At 38.9% G+C, this 13,472-nt stretch overlaps 1 protein-coding gene across 1 annotated transcript in view; it reads right to left on the bottom strand.

The window, feature by feature from the left end:
• LOC128864122 (neurotrimin) overlaps positions 1-13,472 on the bottom strand; it is a 144,871-nt gene that overhangs the window by 39,424 nt on the left and 91,975 nt on the right. The window contains exon 4 of the mRNA XM_054103638.1: positions 883-1,099. Within this exon, the coding sequence (XP_053959613.1) occupies positions 883-1,099 (217 nt within the window). The remainder of the gene's footprint in view (positions 1-882; positions 1,100-13,472) is intronic.

The raw sequence follows: 13,472 nt of genomic DNA, 5'->3' as shown, positions 1-13,472 counted from the left end.
ACAAGGAAAAACTCAGGAAACATATCTTAAAGTGTATCTAAGATATGTGTATATAGGTATGGTATAGCTCTCTCTCTCCTTTTTCTCTACGTTATATCTTTTTTCTCTCTCGCTGGACGAAAATGGCCAAAACGTTTCATGGCCTTGAAATTTTACTCTCCATACTCGCTCGTCCATCGACGTCTAAGAAGTTTCACTTCAAAAAGTCATATCAATTATATTATCTCAAAATCATATTCGGTCTTTAGCTTTGTTAGACGTAAGAGTGCAAACTTCTCAGACAATGAAATTACTGTTTACCGCGTTTGTTCGATCTAGGTTGGTGACCTTACCAATTTGCTATCACAAGAATAGACTGGGTACAAAATATGTTTCTGAAATATGCCCTAAGATCTCTAAAAATGTCTGTCCCATATACCCCTTATATCTCCCGCTTGTTATTAATTGCATTAAAATCGCTTTAATGAAGAAGGAAAATTCTATCGCTTTCGTTTGTGTTTAGTATAGTTAGTTAAGTTTTTCATTTGAAATTCTTAGAAAATTTATTCGATATTAATTTTGTAGTTACTTCAAACAAACTACATATTTAATGTTTATGTACTTGCAGTAAAAATCGTTTCTTTTTTTCGTTGCAGCACTTTTCCCCGGTTGCTCCCTCATATTTGCAGTTCCACAGGTTTTGTCCGAAAACCGCTGGAATGTAGCTAATATACATAAGTTTTATTAGCTCTGGTTTCCTATTTCAATTCGTACATTCAATGATAACTGCTCTTCTTTTCGTCTAACTAAAAACTTCACGGTTCCAGCAACTATAACGGTTCACGACTAAAGTATCAATTACGAGAAAAAAATTAAAAATAGATGCGATTATTGGATACTCACCAACAACATTTAGGTAGCCAAATTGTGTCTTCGCCGTCACGGTGTTTATCTGGCACATGTAACGTCCCTTATCCTCTTCGTGTACGTTATTTATATGCAAATACCAGGTGCGATGGCGGTCGTGTTTGTCGTGTGTAACACTGATTCGCGGATTACGTGTAATCACATGATTGTGCACGGTTAATATGGCAGATTGCTCAAAATGCATCCAGGCAACCTAAAAAAACAGGAAGAAACTTTGTCACTCAGTATTCAAGAATATCTTAGAATGTAGGTTTTTTGAGCTTTAAAACGGTAGTGCTACTAGGTTTTTTAAATATATTCGCCTTCAGTGAGCCAATTATGAATCGAAAACACGGGAAATGTTTGTTATGAAATAAGTTAGAGTTAGTAAGAGTACTTTTTTATTTCGTTACAAAAAAATAAAGAAAGTTTAATGTCTAAAAAAAAATAAAAATTTGCATCAAATTAACTCTTATTCACACACTCGACCAATCAGTCGTTGTTTAGACAGCAACAGCGATGCTAACTAATTTTTTTTACCAAATTCCTCGCACTGGCATAACTTCATATCGAAAACTAAAATTTTGTTGTTAAATAGTTTAATTTATTATAAAAGATTTAAATAACAGTGGCGGTCGCCGTAGCCGAATAGGTTCGTGCGTGACTACCAATCTGAATTCAAAAAGAACGTAGGTTCGAATCTCGGTGAAACACCAAAATGAAGAGAACTTTTTCTAATAGCGGTCGTCCCTCGGCAGCCAATATCAAACCTCCGAGTGTATTTCTGCCATGAAAAAGCTCCTCATAAAAAATATCTGCCGTTCGGAGTAATCTTAAAACTGTAGGTCCCTCTATTAGTGGAACGACATCAAAATGTACGCCACAAATAGTAGGAGGAGCTCGGCCAAACACCCAGAAAGCGTGGACGCGCCAATTATATATATATACATATATATTATGTCAAAAGCAAATTGCGCCTTGTGCCACAAAACATGGATCCAAGAAGCCATCAAGATATTCCATGTCCCAATGAACGAAATAAAAAGAAAAATATGGTCTGAGTCGTGCGGTGTAAATATAAACCCTTCTTCAAAAGTTTGCTCCTTGCATTTTTCATTCGCCGTAGATACATATATGTAGATGTATGTGGTTCGGATCCAAGAGAGTGAGGTTATCTGTAGATGCCTTACCGATAGCTGGTGAAACTCTATCTCTTCCATTCCATCCAAATATCCGATGCCTCAACACAAACCGAGTATTTATCAATGAAATAATAAGAACTTCTTGTAGCTAATCCTTTGCTTTAGGTCGTATGAAGATTGTTGTGTGGCAGATCTTGAAACCAAAATTGAGGCATTGAGAACGCGACTTAACGAATTATATTAGAAAAACTCAAATCAAATATTGTATATCATCATATTTTACGGAGGGACAAATATTGGCCATGGCAAGAAATTTCTTCTGCTATTGCTGTTCACGCAGCTGGGTCAAGGATCTATGTCCATTTATGTATGTAAAAGTGGTTTTCCTTTCCCTTACGAATCCATCCGAATTACGATTTGTAAATGGTTGCAAAAGATGGGGTTTTGAATTTCTCCTTGAATGACATGGGAGCCGCGGGTGACTTACCCGTTGCAGATAGACTCTGCATAATATGACGAAACTAAAGTGCAATCCAATTACGAATACGACCACTCAACCGACACTATTCGCAATCCTTGCAACTACGTGTAATTTGCAACCGTACGTGGACTAAAATCCTCATGGAAGCATTCGCTGTTCTGTGCGTACGACTGCAAAATGACGAAAGCAATTTTGGACAACCTGATCATCTAGATTCAGGAATCCGGATTTACAGTGGTTGGTATTGTTTTAGATGTGGGAGCAGGAAATCAGTTCTTGTGGAAGGAGTTGAAAGAATTGTGTGGTATGCAAACGTGTTTTGAAATATTACCATATCGTTTTATAACCATATATTAAGGCAAACATGGTTTTCAAATCCAGCAATGCATGGCAAAATATTTGTGCTTACGGACGTTCCGCATTTACTTAAACTGCTTCGTAATCATTTCCTCGACACTGGATATACATAGGTAGATACATATGTATCTATGAAGGCAAACTGCTGACATCGAGATTAAGTTTTAGCGAATTATGTTACGTAAACGTCTCATAACGCCAACTAATAGTGTTTATTAATTGTCTGACCCTCGGCCTAAGAACAGTGAGTATAACTTTCTTTTTTGAAAGAAAACAATGTGTTTTTTTTGGTCTTGGTTCCTTCAGAGCTCTTCACTCACTCGCCTGATGTCTGGATTGAGTCCTACTTATGATGCATCAACGCGATCCCGTTTTCGCATCAAATTCAGGTTATTTTGGACCAACTTGGCAGCAACACAGCAGAAACCCAAATCATTAACTCAAATGTCCGGAACAGATCCATGAGTAATGTTCGAGTCTGCTGCCAGCTCTCTGATGGTCAATTTGCGGCTAACGATCAACCTTTCTTTCTGACGGTCTTCCACTACGTTCGTCATCCTCGATGAACTCACGATCTCTTCTGAATCGTGTGTGCCACTCGGCAACGACTGTTCTCTTTAGAGTACCAGTACCGAAACGGGATCCCAACATCTAAAACGTTTTCGTCCCATTAACCCACTTTTTAACGCAAAATTTATTACAAACTCGTTGTTGCAAACTCAAATCTATTTTTAAAACTGTAAAAAATCGAAAACCCGTGCAGCGAAATTTTTATAAATGTCAAGAAATGGTGATACAAGTTTTGGTAGGAATATTAATCATAGATGTGGCAGCCTAAAAAAAACCAAAACAACAGAACTCAAATCAGTTGACTTAGAGCGTCACATGGTGGTTGTTCCGTAAACTTTTTGATCAAGGTGTACATATTTACATATGTATATGCATTTTTTACTATTTGTTTTATTCACTTCAGTTTGTCATTGTATATTTTCAAGAACTTTTTAAATACAGAAATTTGTGCAATGATTAAAAACCGAACGACTGGTTTTCTGGGATATGTTATCGATCTTTGTAAATAATCATTCTCTGGTGCTTAACATTACTTTAATAGTACTTTTAAAATTGGTAAGTTAATTATTTGATAGTAACGTATTTAAAATATATAGTTTGAGCCTGAACCGCCAGTAGTCCCGCAATGACATCAAGGAAGCATATCTATAAGGTTTCCTATAATTATTTAGTACAAGTATAAGCATTCTAGCCCCAAACCATTTTTATTGCGAAACAAGAGTATGTTTAATATACTGTACTCATTGTATCTTTCTGCAAAAGCGCCCTCCTTTGTCAAGTAGCGACAAACCTCCGATGGCATATCTGCCATAAACATTAAATACCATAAAATAAATTGTAGCAGAAACCTGCTATTATTTTTACTATTTTTTTGCTGGACATAACAAAAACAAGCGACGGCTATGACCTATGGTATGAATTTCGAAAACTTGAAGAAAAATTGTAACACAAACTCAAATAAATGCTTTATCCCTACTTCCTTGATATAAAAAATAATCCTTATTTCCTATATATGATCAAAAATGATACTTTTAAATAACAAGGGACTATTTTTTGTTTATACTCGTATATATTTTTGTTATTTTTACAGTTATTGACAAAAATTATTGACAGCATAATTGACAAAAGTCCCAATTTATTTTATTAATGATTTGTGTTGCATTTGGCCAGTGCCACAATTAAAAAAAATATATGCTTTCATATACCTTTTTTGTCGATTTTCTTTACACTTTAAGCTCGTGTTCCGAAAATCCACATTCCGATTTAAAACAAAAGTGAAAGATTGTAATCGCCGCCATCCCATAAAATATGTGTACCCAGTCATTCAATTTCGAACTACTTTGCAGAAATTCGTGCCCTTTACGTACGAGACCATGTATGAAATTTACATAAGTACATACCACTTCGCCTTTCGAAGAATCCCAAGAATTTCCTTACGCTGAAGTTCCAAAGTCGTTGCTCGGGAAAACCACTATAACCACATAAGTCTACTGCTCGAAACAACTTATGGGCATCACTGTATACTATTAGCGGTGACAAACCACAATGCCGTAGTCATAACCGTAACCGTACAAACCAAGTGTGATAGAATACAAGGTTACACCTTCAGAATTCGGCTGTGTGTAGTCAAGCAATAAGGAAGATGAATTACTTGTTTTTGAAGAGGAAGAGTAGGCGAAAGCAATAGAAACTATCAACTACCGAACACAAGAAAACGCATTTGGAAGCTTTATTTTCATTTGTGTTTTCTTCTTTCGCTTCTTTTTTTATAGGCCTTTTTAGTTCAAATGCCACAAATCAAAATAGTACCAAATCATTCACTGAATTTTTTCAAACATGCAAGTTCCCTTCATTTATTGATTTGTTCGAAATGCTACCTTCGGTATTCAATTCACCTTGATTTCACACGTATTCACTCAGTCGTTCGATCAGTCGTTGTTCAAACAACTGAACGATGGATTTATTAAGGTGATGCGAGTAGATATGAACAACGTCAAAATGACTTTTTTTGTTTGGATTTGTGTGCTTACATCTGTGCTTATCCGTTAACTGTTTTGAATTTGAATTAAAATTTCTACTTAAATATTTCATAAAGAAAATGTTCAAAACAAGTTAAGAAGGGTAAAATACCCTTTTTTGCCGTTCCTGTTGAGGAACCGAAACGGCAACAATGGATCAATTCATGCCGAATGCAACTTCGATGCAAAGATGTTATAAGCGTGGACCATTTTGCCCGGGTGGATATTGCCCATACAGGCACAACAGTGAGATTGTTGCCAAAAGTCATGCCGAAACTTTCACCCCTTTGCACAAATAACGCCAGCCAGTATATGCCAGCGATTAAAACTTAGGTCCGATTTCGCGATGGCAAAAGAAATGCCCAACGTTGAACTGAATTTTGATACCCCAGATAAGTACATATGTACATATTTATAAAAAAAAAATGATTTAATAATTTTACAACGTGCCGGTTTAGGACAGACAAGCTCAAAGGGATTTCTGCTTCCTCACGTCGCTACACCGCAGTGTTGGTCTCGCAAAAGTGATATAAGCGAGGGTTTCCTAACTGCTTCAATTGATTCCATAAAACAAAAGTTTGAACTTTGTGATGATGACAAAATTTGTGTTCTTGCTTTCGATGAAATGAAAATCGTCGAATCATATGAATATTATCAGGCAGGAGATCACGTCCGAAAGGCTGCGAACTACGAAAATCGTGGAAACAGCCCGTATTTTATAGTTTTAATTGCCAAATGTCGAAAGACATTTTTTTTTCATAATCTTGGCACTTCAAAATGCATGCTCTCGGGTCGTAGTTGTAGTGTGTAATATGGGCTCCACTAATCGCAAGCTTTGGAAGAATTTGGATGTATGAAATATGTTTAAAAACTTATTTTGGACGTCGTTATTTTTTACAGTATATATTTGGTAAATACGTTCGGCATATTGTAAATAATATTGACTTCTTATACTTTTTTTTAGATCAACCCAGGTTCCCACATCCTTCTATTTTTCGTTTGTAGATGTGCCACATCTTCTAAAGTTGGTAAGAAACCACTTTCTAGACTCTGGGGTAGTGTGGAAAATTTTAACTTCAAGGACCATTTGTGATCTGTTGAAGCACACCACAAAATAGGACGTTTCAATAACTTTCAAATTAACCATCGAGCATATTTCGATTAAAGGAATAAGTAAGTAAAAATACTCCTCATGCTTTATATTATTTTGAATAAAGGAACCATTTGGAATGGCCGTTGCAAAGCAAGTAGGAGTTTTAAGTCGAATAAACGAGTTCATGTCTGGATCCATTATTCCAAACAAGAAGGGACTCGAACATTTTCAGGAGGACTTTTTAATTACAAATAAAGCCTTGGTAATGCTTTATGAATAAGTATGTTCAGAAGACTTCAAAAAGGGAAGGTAGGTGAGGCTAAATCAGGTTATATTGGAGCTATTCGCAGTAAAGGCGGCCTAAATGATCATTCTTCCCCTAAAGAATTCAAATATAAGATTCGGAAATACATTCTAGGTATAAGTGTTAATATTGCTTATAAATATTGGTAAACATGATATTTTATAAAAAAAAAATAGCCTGGAATACTGAACGCCTGCAAGGACGAGGAAATGTGAAAGGCGATGACACTGAATAACTACATTTCATGGAAAGCACATCACAACAGCTTGAATCGAGCGTTATGAACGATTCGTTTCTCTGCGAAAAGGTGGTTTCGGAAACAAGTGCTTCAGCAGTCCCAAAATTTGAGCTCAAGGGGTCTAAGCGACTCATTAGTTTCGAACAACTTGCTGATTTTGACGGAACTTGGCGCGGATATGGCGCCGGATATCATTGATGCACTTAGTTCTGCACTCACTCGTGGGAATCACATGGATACAAAACAAGAAAAAACAAAAACCAAACACGACGAATCTGCTGCTGGGCAATCGTCGTCGGTCAACTCGACCGAATCAGCCATCGGGCTGAATAACCCTCTTTCGGCTGCGCGCAGCGTTGTTGGACATGCGCCTAGTCAACCTTCAACAGCATCTACTTTGGCAGGTGCTGCTGATAAGAAAATCCCCGCATCAACATCCACACAGTCTAATGAAGACCGACCTTTCCTGGCTCCTAGGCCAACGTCGGAACATTTAGAATCCGGTCATGAGTCAATGGACTCCTCTGATACCGACACCCTGTGTGGAGACAACAATAGTGTTGTCTCAGAAAAATCCGGATGCACGGTCATTGGTTCAGACCTTGGTAAACTGAACCTAACATCCGGCTTCGTCAAAATGAAGTCAGCTGAGAAAAGGCGTTTCAAGCAAGCGATGGCAAGTGGTCACTCTAGAGAGAAGGCTCTGGAAATAGCAAGAAATGCCTCCACGGCGAAAAGAGTGCGCTCGGAAGAGTCAGCCAAAGAAACGCCAGGTGGCAAAAAACCCAAAACGTCTTCGCACGTGGGAAGGCCAACTTTTAGCCAAGTGGCTAGCATTGTTCGGCTGGGTATTGTCCCTTCTGATCTAGCTAAGTCACCTTTTAACAAAGAACAATTGGTTCTTATTCAAGAAACGGTTATTGACGTAATGATCGAGGTCGACGACAATAACAAGCCAGTATTTGAGGGTGCAATACACAGGAACGGTTGGTTGCTGTTTCTTTGCTCCAATAATGACACGGCCAAATGGATGCGAAGCAATTTCGATCTTATTAAGAAGAAATGTGGGTTAGAAATGATGCTCGTGGAGGAAAATGATTTTCCTAAAACGTTCATCGTGAGGGGTTTCTTCCCACAGAGTATTGAACTCTCTAACGAGAAAACTCTTGCGACCATTGGGGTCCAGAACAATCTGGCAGCCAAACACTGGAAAGTGATCCAAAGGTCGACCGAAGATGCCTCACTTCACCTTGTCATGACGGTTGACGACGAATCGCTGAGTAAGCTAACAGAGCTGAAAGGCAAAATTGCATATCGCTTCGGCCATGTGCGCCTTATCCTCAAAAACAACAAAGCGGGGGTAAAGGCAGAGGAAAGCGTTGGTACAGCAGAGCCACTGGGCGCGCAAGAAGTACCTGCCGCAACATCCATAAGTAGTGCTGTTGGGCATACTGATGAAACGGCACCCAAAGAGGTGGAGAAACCCTCAACAAGCAAAGCGGCGTTAGAGCGACAAAACGCGATAAGGGTCGTGAAAAAGGCTACCGCTGCAGCTCGGCACACACAGGTGCCAAAGCAAGCAAAACCACGGCCGGTGGGGGGTCATAAGGACCACAAAAACAAGGGACCTCGGGGCGCAAGGCTCCAGCACCTTGTGGCAGAAAATAGCCAAAAATGAGCACATTGAAGGTGCTACAGGCGAACTTGCACCATGCCACAGGAGCATCAGCCACCATGTGCAAGAGATTCGCCGAAGAAAAAATATCCATAGCTCTACTGCAAGAGCCGTGGGTATTTGGTGGTCAAGTTAAAGGACTATCTAGCAAGGAATGTAAGTTGGTTTATTATCACTGTCCGCGTCCAAGGGCTGCGATAATGGTAGACAATAACACTAACTACTTTCCACTTTCAGAGTTTGCCAGCCAGGATCTGGCAGCTATCCAAATAGAAATCGCAACGGAAAAGGGGACACAGGAAATTGTTTGTGCGTCTGCCTACTTCCCGGGCGATTCCAACGATATACCTCCTGTAGAGGTGCAGGCGCTTATTGAGCACTGTCACTCACGGAACATACAGTTCGTGATCGGATGCGATGCAAACGCGCATCACTGTATCTGGGGCAGCTCGGATGTCAACAATAGAGGTGAGTCTCTCTTAAATTATCTGTTAAGCAAAAACGTAAACATTAGTAATAAAGGTACTAAACCTACGTTTATTAACGCTATTAGAGAGGAGGTACTAGACCTTACTCTAACAAGCCCATACATTGCTAACTTTGTGAGAAATTGGCATGTGTCTGACGAAGCCTCTTTGTCAGACCATCTACACATAAGGTTTGATCTACCAGGTAGAAGTGATCTCAGAAATGAGGTCTTCGATCCTAAAAGAACAAATTGGAAACGATATCAGGAATTACTAGAATCAAAGGTCGATTCACTGCCTATCAACATAAGTTCTGTTGGTGAACTAGATGAGGCAGCGTTTCAACTAAGTGATACAATAATTTCAGCATACCACGAAAGCAACGTAGTCAAAACACGTAATGTGACTAGAAAGGTCCCATGGTGGAATGATAAGCTTGCCAAAATGCGTAAAGAAACAAGACAACTTTTCAATCGTTGTAAACATACAAAGGTATGGGACGACTACAGGGTTGCTCTAACAAATTACAACAAAGAATTGAGAAAGTCTAAGCGCGAGTCATGGAGAAGATACTGTGAAAGTATTATCGAGGCGCCAGAGGGCGCCAGGCTCCATAAAGCTTTGTGCAAGGAACACTCAAACGGTGTTACAACTTTAAAAAGACCAGATGGGTCGTATACAAAAAATCGGAAAGATACTTTGGAATATATGCTTCAAGTACACTTCCCGGGATCTATAGATACGTCATCGACAGTGAGGGATGATCAGTTAACACCAGACCAAGGCGTCGTGGCTAACAAAAAATCCTGGAGTCTGTCAGGACGTATCTTTACCCCAAACAAAGTACGGTGGGCCGTTGGGTCCTTCCAATCATTTAAAGCACCAGGGGTAGACGGTATTTTTCCAGCCCTCCTCTTACGAGGGATAGAAATACTAATAAAACCACTTGTTGCCATTTTTAGGAATAGCTTTAGTATGGAATACATACCAAACGTTTGGCGTAAGGTCAACGTGATATTTATTCCAAAAACGGGCAAGAGGTCCAGTGAACTTCCAAAGTCATATAGACCTATTAGTTTAACTTCGTTTCTCCTAAAAACAATGGAAAGATTGGTGGATCTTCACATTAGAGAAAATCTAGAAAAGAACACACCCTTGCATAAATCGCAATACGCATATAATAAAGGGAAATCTACAGAAGGAGCTCTTCACTTTCTCGTATCAAAGATAGAGAAAGCTCATTATTCTAAGGAAATCGCCTTTTGCGCATTTTTAGATATCGAGGGTGCATTTGATAATACAGATTATCGCTCGATTGATAGAGCATTACAAAATAAAAACATTGACAAGCCGACCATAGGGTGGGTAAAGGCAATGCTGGAAAGCAGAGAAATCAGCTCATCTCTAGGAGATGTATCAGTCTCAGTCAAAGCATTAAAAGGATGCCCCCAAGGTGGTGTTTTGTCACCTTTATTATGGTCCTTGGTTATTGACGACCTCCTAGTCAAACTAAGTGAGTTAGGCTTGGAGGTAATTGGCTATGCTGACGATATTGCAGTGATCATTCCTGGCAAATTCGACAGAACAATATCCAGCATTATGAATCAAACATTAAATTTCATTCTAAACTGGTGTCGTGCAGAAGGACTTTCTATAAATGCCAGTAAGACTATTATTGTACCTTTCACAAACAGATATAAGTTGGACCTTGGTTCAATTACTGTCGAAGGAACAAATATAAACTATTCCAATGAGGTCAAATATTTAGGAGTTGTTCTGGATAAAAGATTAAATTGGAACTCTCACCTTAAATCGGTGATAGATAAAGCCACCAGAGCCATGTGGGCATGTCGCAGTCTCCTGGGGAGAACATGGGGTATTGACTCCAAAATGATTCATTGGATGTATACAATGATGATTCGACCAATCATTACCTATGCGTCCCTTGTTTGGTGGCCCAAAACCACACAAGAAACAGCCAAGAAATTACTGGCAAGTCTTCAAAGGCAGGCCTGTTTGTCTATAACAGGTGCCATGCGAAGCTGTCCTACAACTGCAATTGAAGCGATAGTAGGATTATCCCCACTGCATATATTCATATGGAAATGTGCAGCTAGAAATGCACTAAAAATGCAAATCTTGTCAAATAAGGAATACAGTGACTTTGGTCATATGAGTATTCTAAGAAAAATACCGGATAGGGATATTAGCTGTTCAGTAACAGACTACATGATTCCGAAACGGGTCTTCAATAGAAATTATGAGATAATTATCTCAGACCGTGATGAATGGGAAATTGGAGGACCTTGGGTTAACCCAAAAAGTCTGAAATGGTTCACTGATGGTTCAAAAACAAATACTGGAGTTGGTGCCGGGATCTTTGGACCCAACACAAAAATTTCAGAACCCATGGGCAAATGGCCCAGTGTCTTCCAGGCCGAAATCCAAGCGATTTCGATCTGTGCACTGACAAATCTAAAAAGGGGTATCAAAGGGGCCCACATAACTATATATTCGGACAGCCAAGCGGCACTGAAAGCACTAATGTCTCATTCTTTGGAGTCGAGACTAGTGGAAGAATGTGTAAACAATCTTCAAGAATTAAGTACAAAAAATACGGTTGTACTTTGCTGGGTTCCAGGTCACTCTGGAATCGAGGGTAACGAAATTGCTGATGAACTGGCAAGGGCTGGATCGACATCAGACCTTATAGGACCAGAACCATATTGTGGTATCAACTGGGCGGAAGCTAAATCTAGGGTAGACCAGTGGGAACATACTCTCAGAATAGCTTACTGGAAAGATAATCTGAAACTTCGTCAAGCCAAGAGGTTGGTTAGACCTTTTACCTATAAAAAGGAACTGATTAACTTACGGAAAGTAGATATCAGGAAAATAGTAGGCTTTCTTACGGGCCACTACTATCTAAACTATCATCTTAACAGAATTCAACTTCTCAGGGACACTGAGTGTAGACTCTGTTTTGAGGATGATGAAACAACGGAGCACTTATTGTGCGAGTGCGTTGCACTGGCTAGAACCAGAATGCAAATTTTCCACCGTGATCAACTGGATCCGGAAGAAATAAAGAAAGCTCCTTTACAGATATACTAAGGTTTATACGTATAGCAGAAAAATTGTTGGAAGAACCAGGCTTTCAACCAACTCCTTTCCAAAGGCAGAGAACAACTAGGCAAACTAGAACCTGATGTAGTGGTCGGGTAACTTTCGCGGATGATCAGAAGGATCATCCATATTAAATTAGGTAGCTTGACACAAAAGATCTTTTAGGTCGCAGTGTCGGTCATTGGACCACCTACTAGGATAAATTATTTATTTTTTTATTTTTAGTTCTGCAAGAAGACGCTCTAAAGTACATTGATAAATACATCATCAAGAAGCTGAAGCTAGATGGTCTTAAAAGTTCAGAAAGTTCATTTACGTGGGTGTATCAGGTTTGAAAAGGCTTTTTAATTAAACCGTCAATCCATTTTGTAAGTGGAATTTAGAAGCTCGAGTCTGTGGTCAACAATGTGAATGGGCCAGACATATCATAGCGTAAAAATATCCGTCGGCATTTGGTTGATAGAAGCGCGGAGGTTGAACTGCCAGAATACGTAAAACGGTTTTTTTTTTCAAATGTAGGATTTTCTTCCGCATACGCAATCTTAACACACGTAATGCTCATGCCATGGCAGCGGTTTTTTTACGAACACGGTGAATACAAATGTGGGGCGTGCATTATTTCAAGTGAGTTTTTGTTTAATTAAAATTAATATTTTTATCTAAATGAGGTGCGAGGTTCTAAATTGTGATAGCGTAAAAACCGTAGGAAACCAATTTCAAATTTTTTCAGTTTCCCGCCCAACGCAGGTTTGTTGGAAAAGTGAGTTCGAAGACATCGAAAATGGTATGGAATTTATTGGGGTAAAAAATATTGCTTTAACGATTTGTGTATTTAACAATATCTTAGGCTTTTCGAGTAAGCCATGTCTAAGGAGGGGTACTGTGCCCAAATACTATACGCTTTCTCCTCCGGTTCCAGAGAATACTGGTTGAAGATTTACTTTAGCAATCCATATCAAGAGGTATTAAAATTTAGCAAAATTAAAAACGTTTATTATAATTATTTTGTATGCATGTGGTCCAGAGTCAGTATACAAAGCAATGAATGAATATGTTTCATTGTTGACAAACAATTTTGTGAAAAAACACATTGCGCAAACTTCAAATAATCAGTGC

This window comes from Anastrepha ludens, chromosome 5, assembly GCF_028408465.1.
Source record: "Anastrepha ludens isolate Willacy chromosome 5, idAnaLude1.1, whole genome shotgun sequence".
NCBI classification, from domain to species: domain Eukaryota; kingdom Metazoa; phylum Arthropoda; class Insecta; order Diptera; family Tephritidae; genus Anastrepha; species Anastrepha ludens.
The sequence above is the reverse complement of the archived record's forward strand: the minus strand, read 5'-3'. Positions and strand labels throughout refer to the sequence as shown.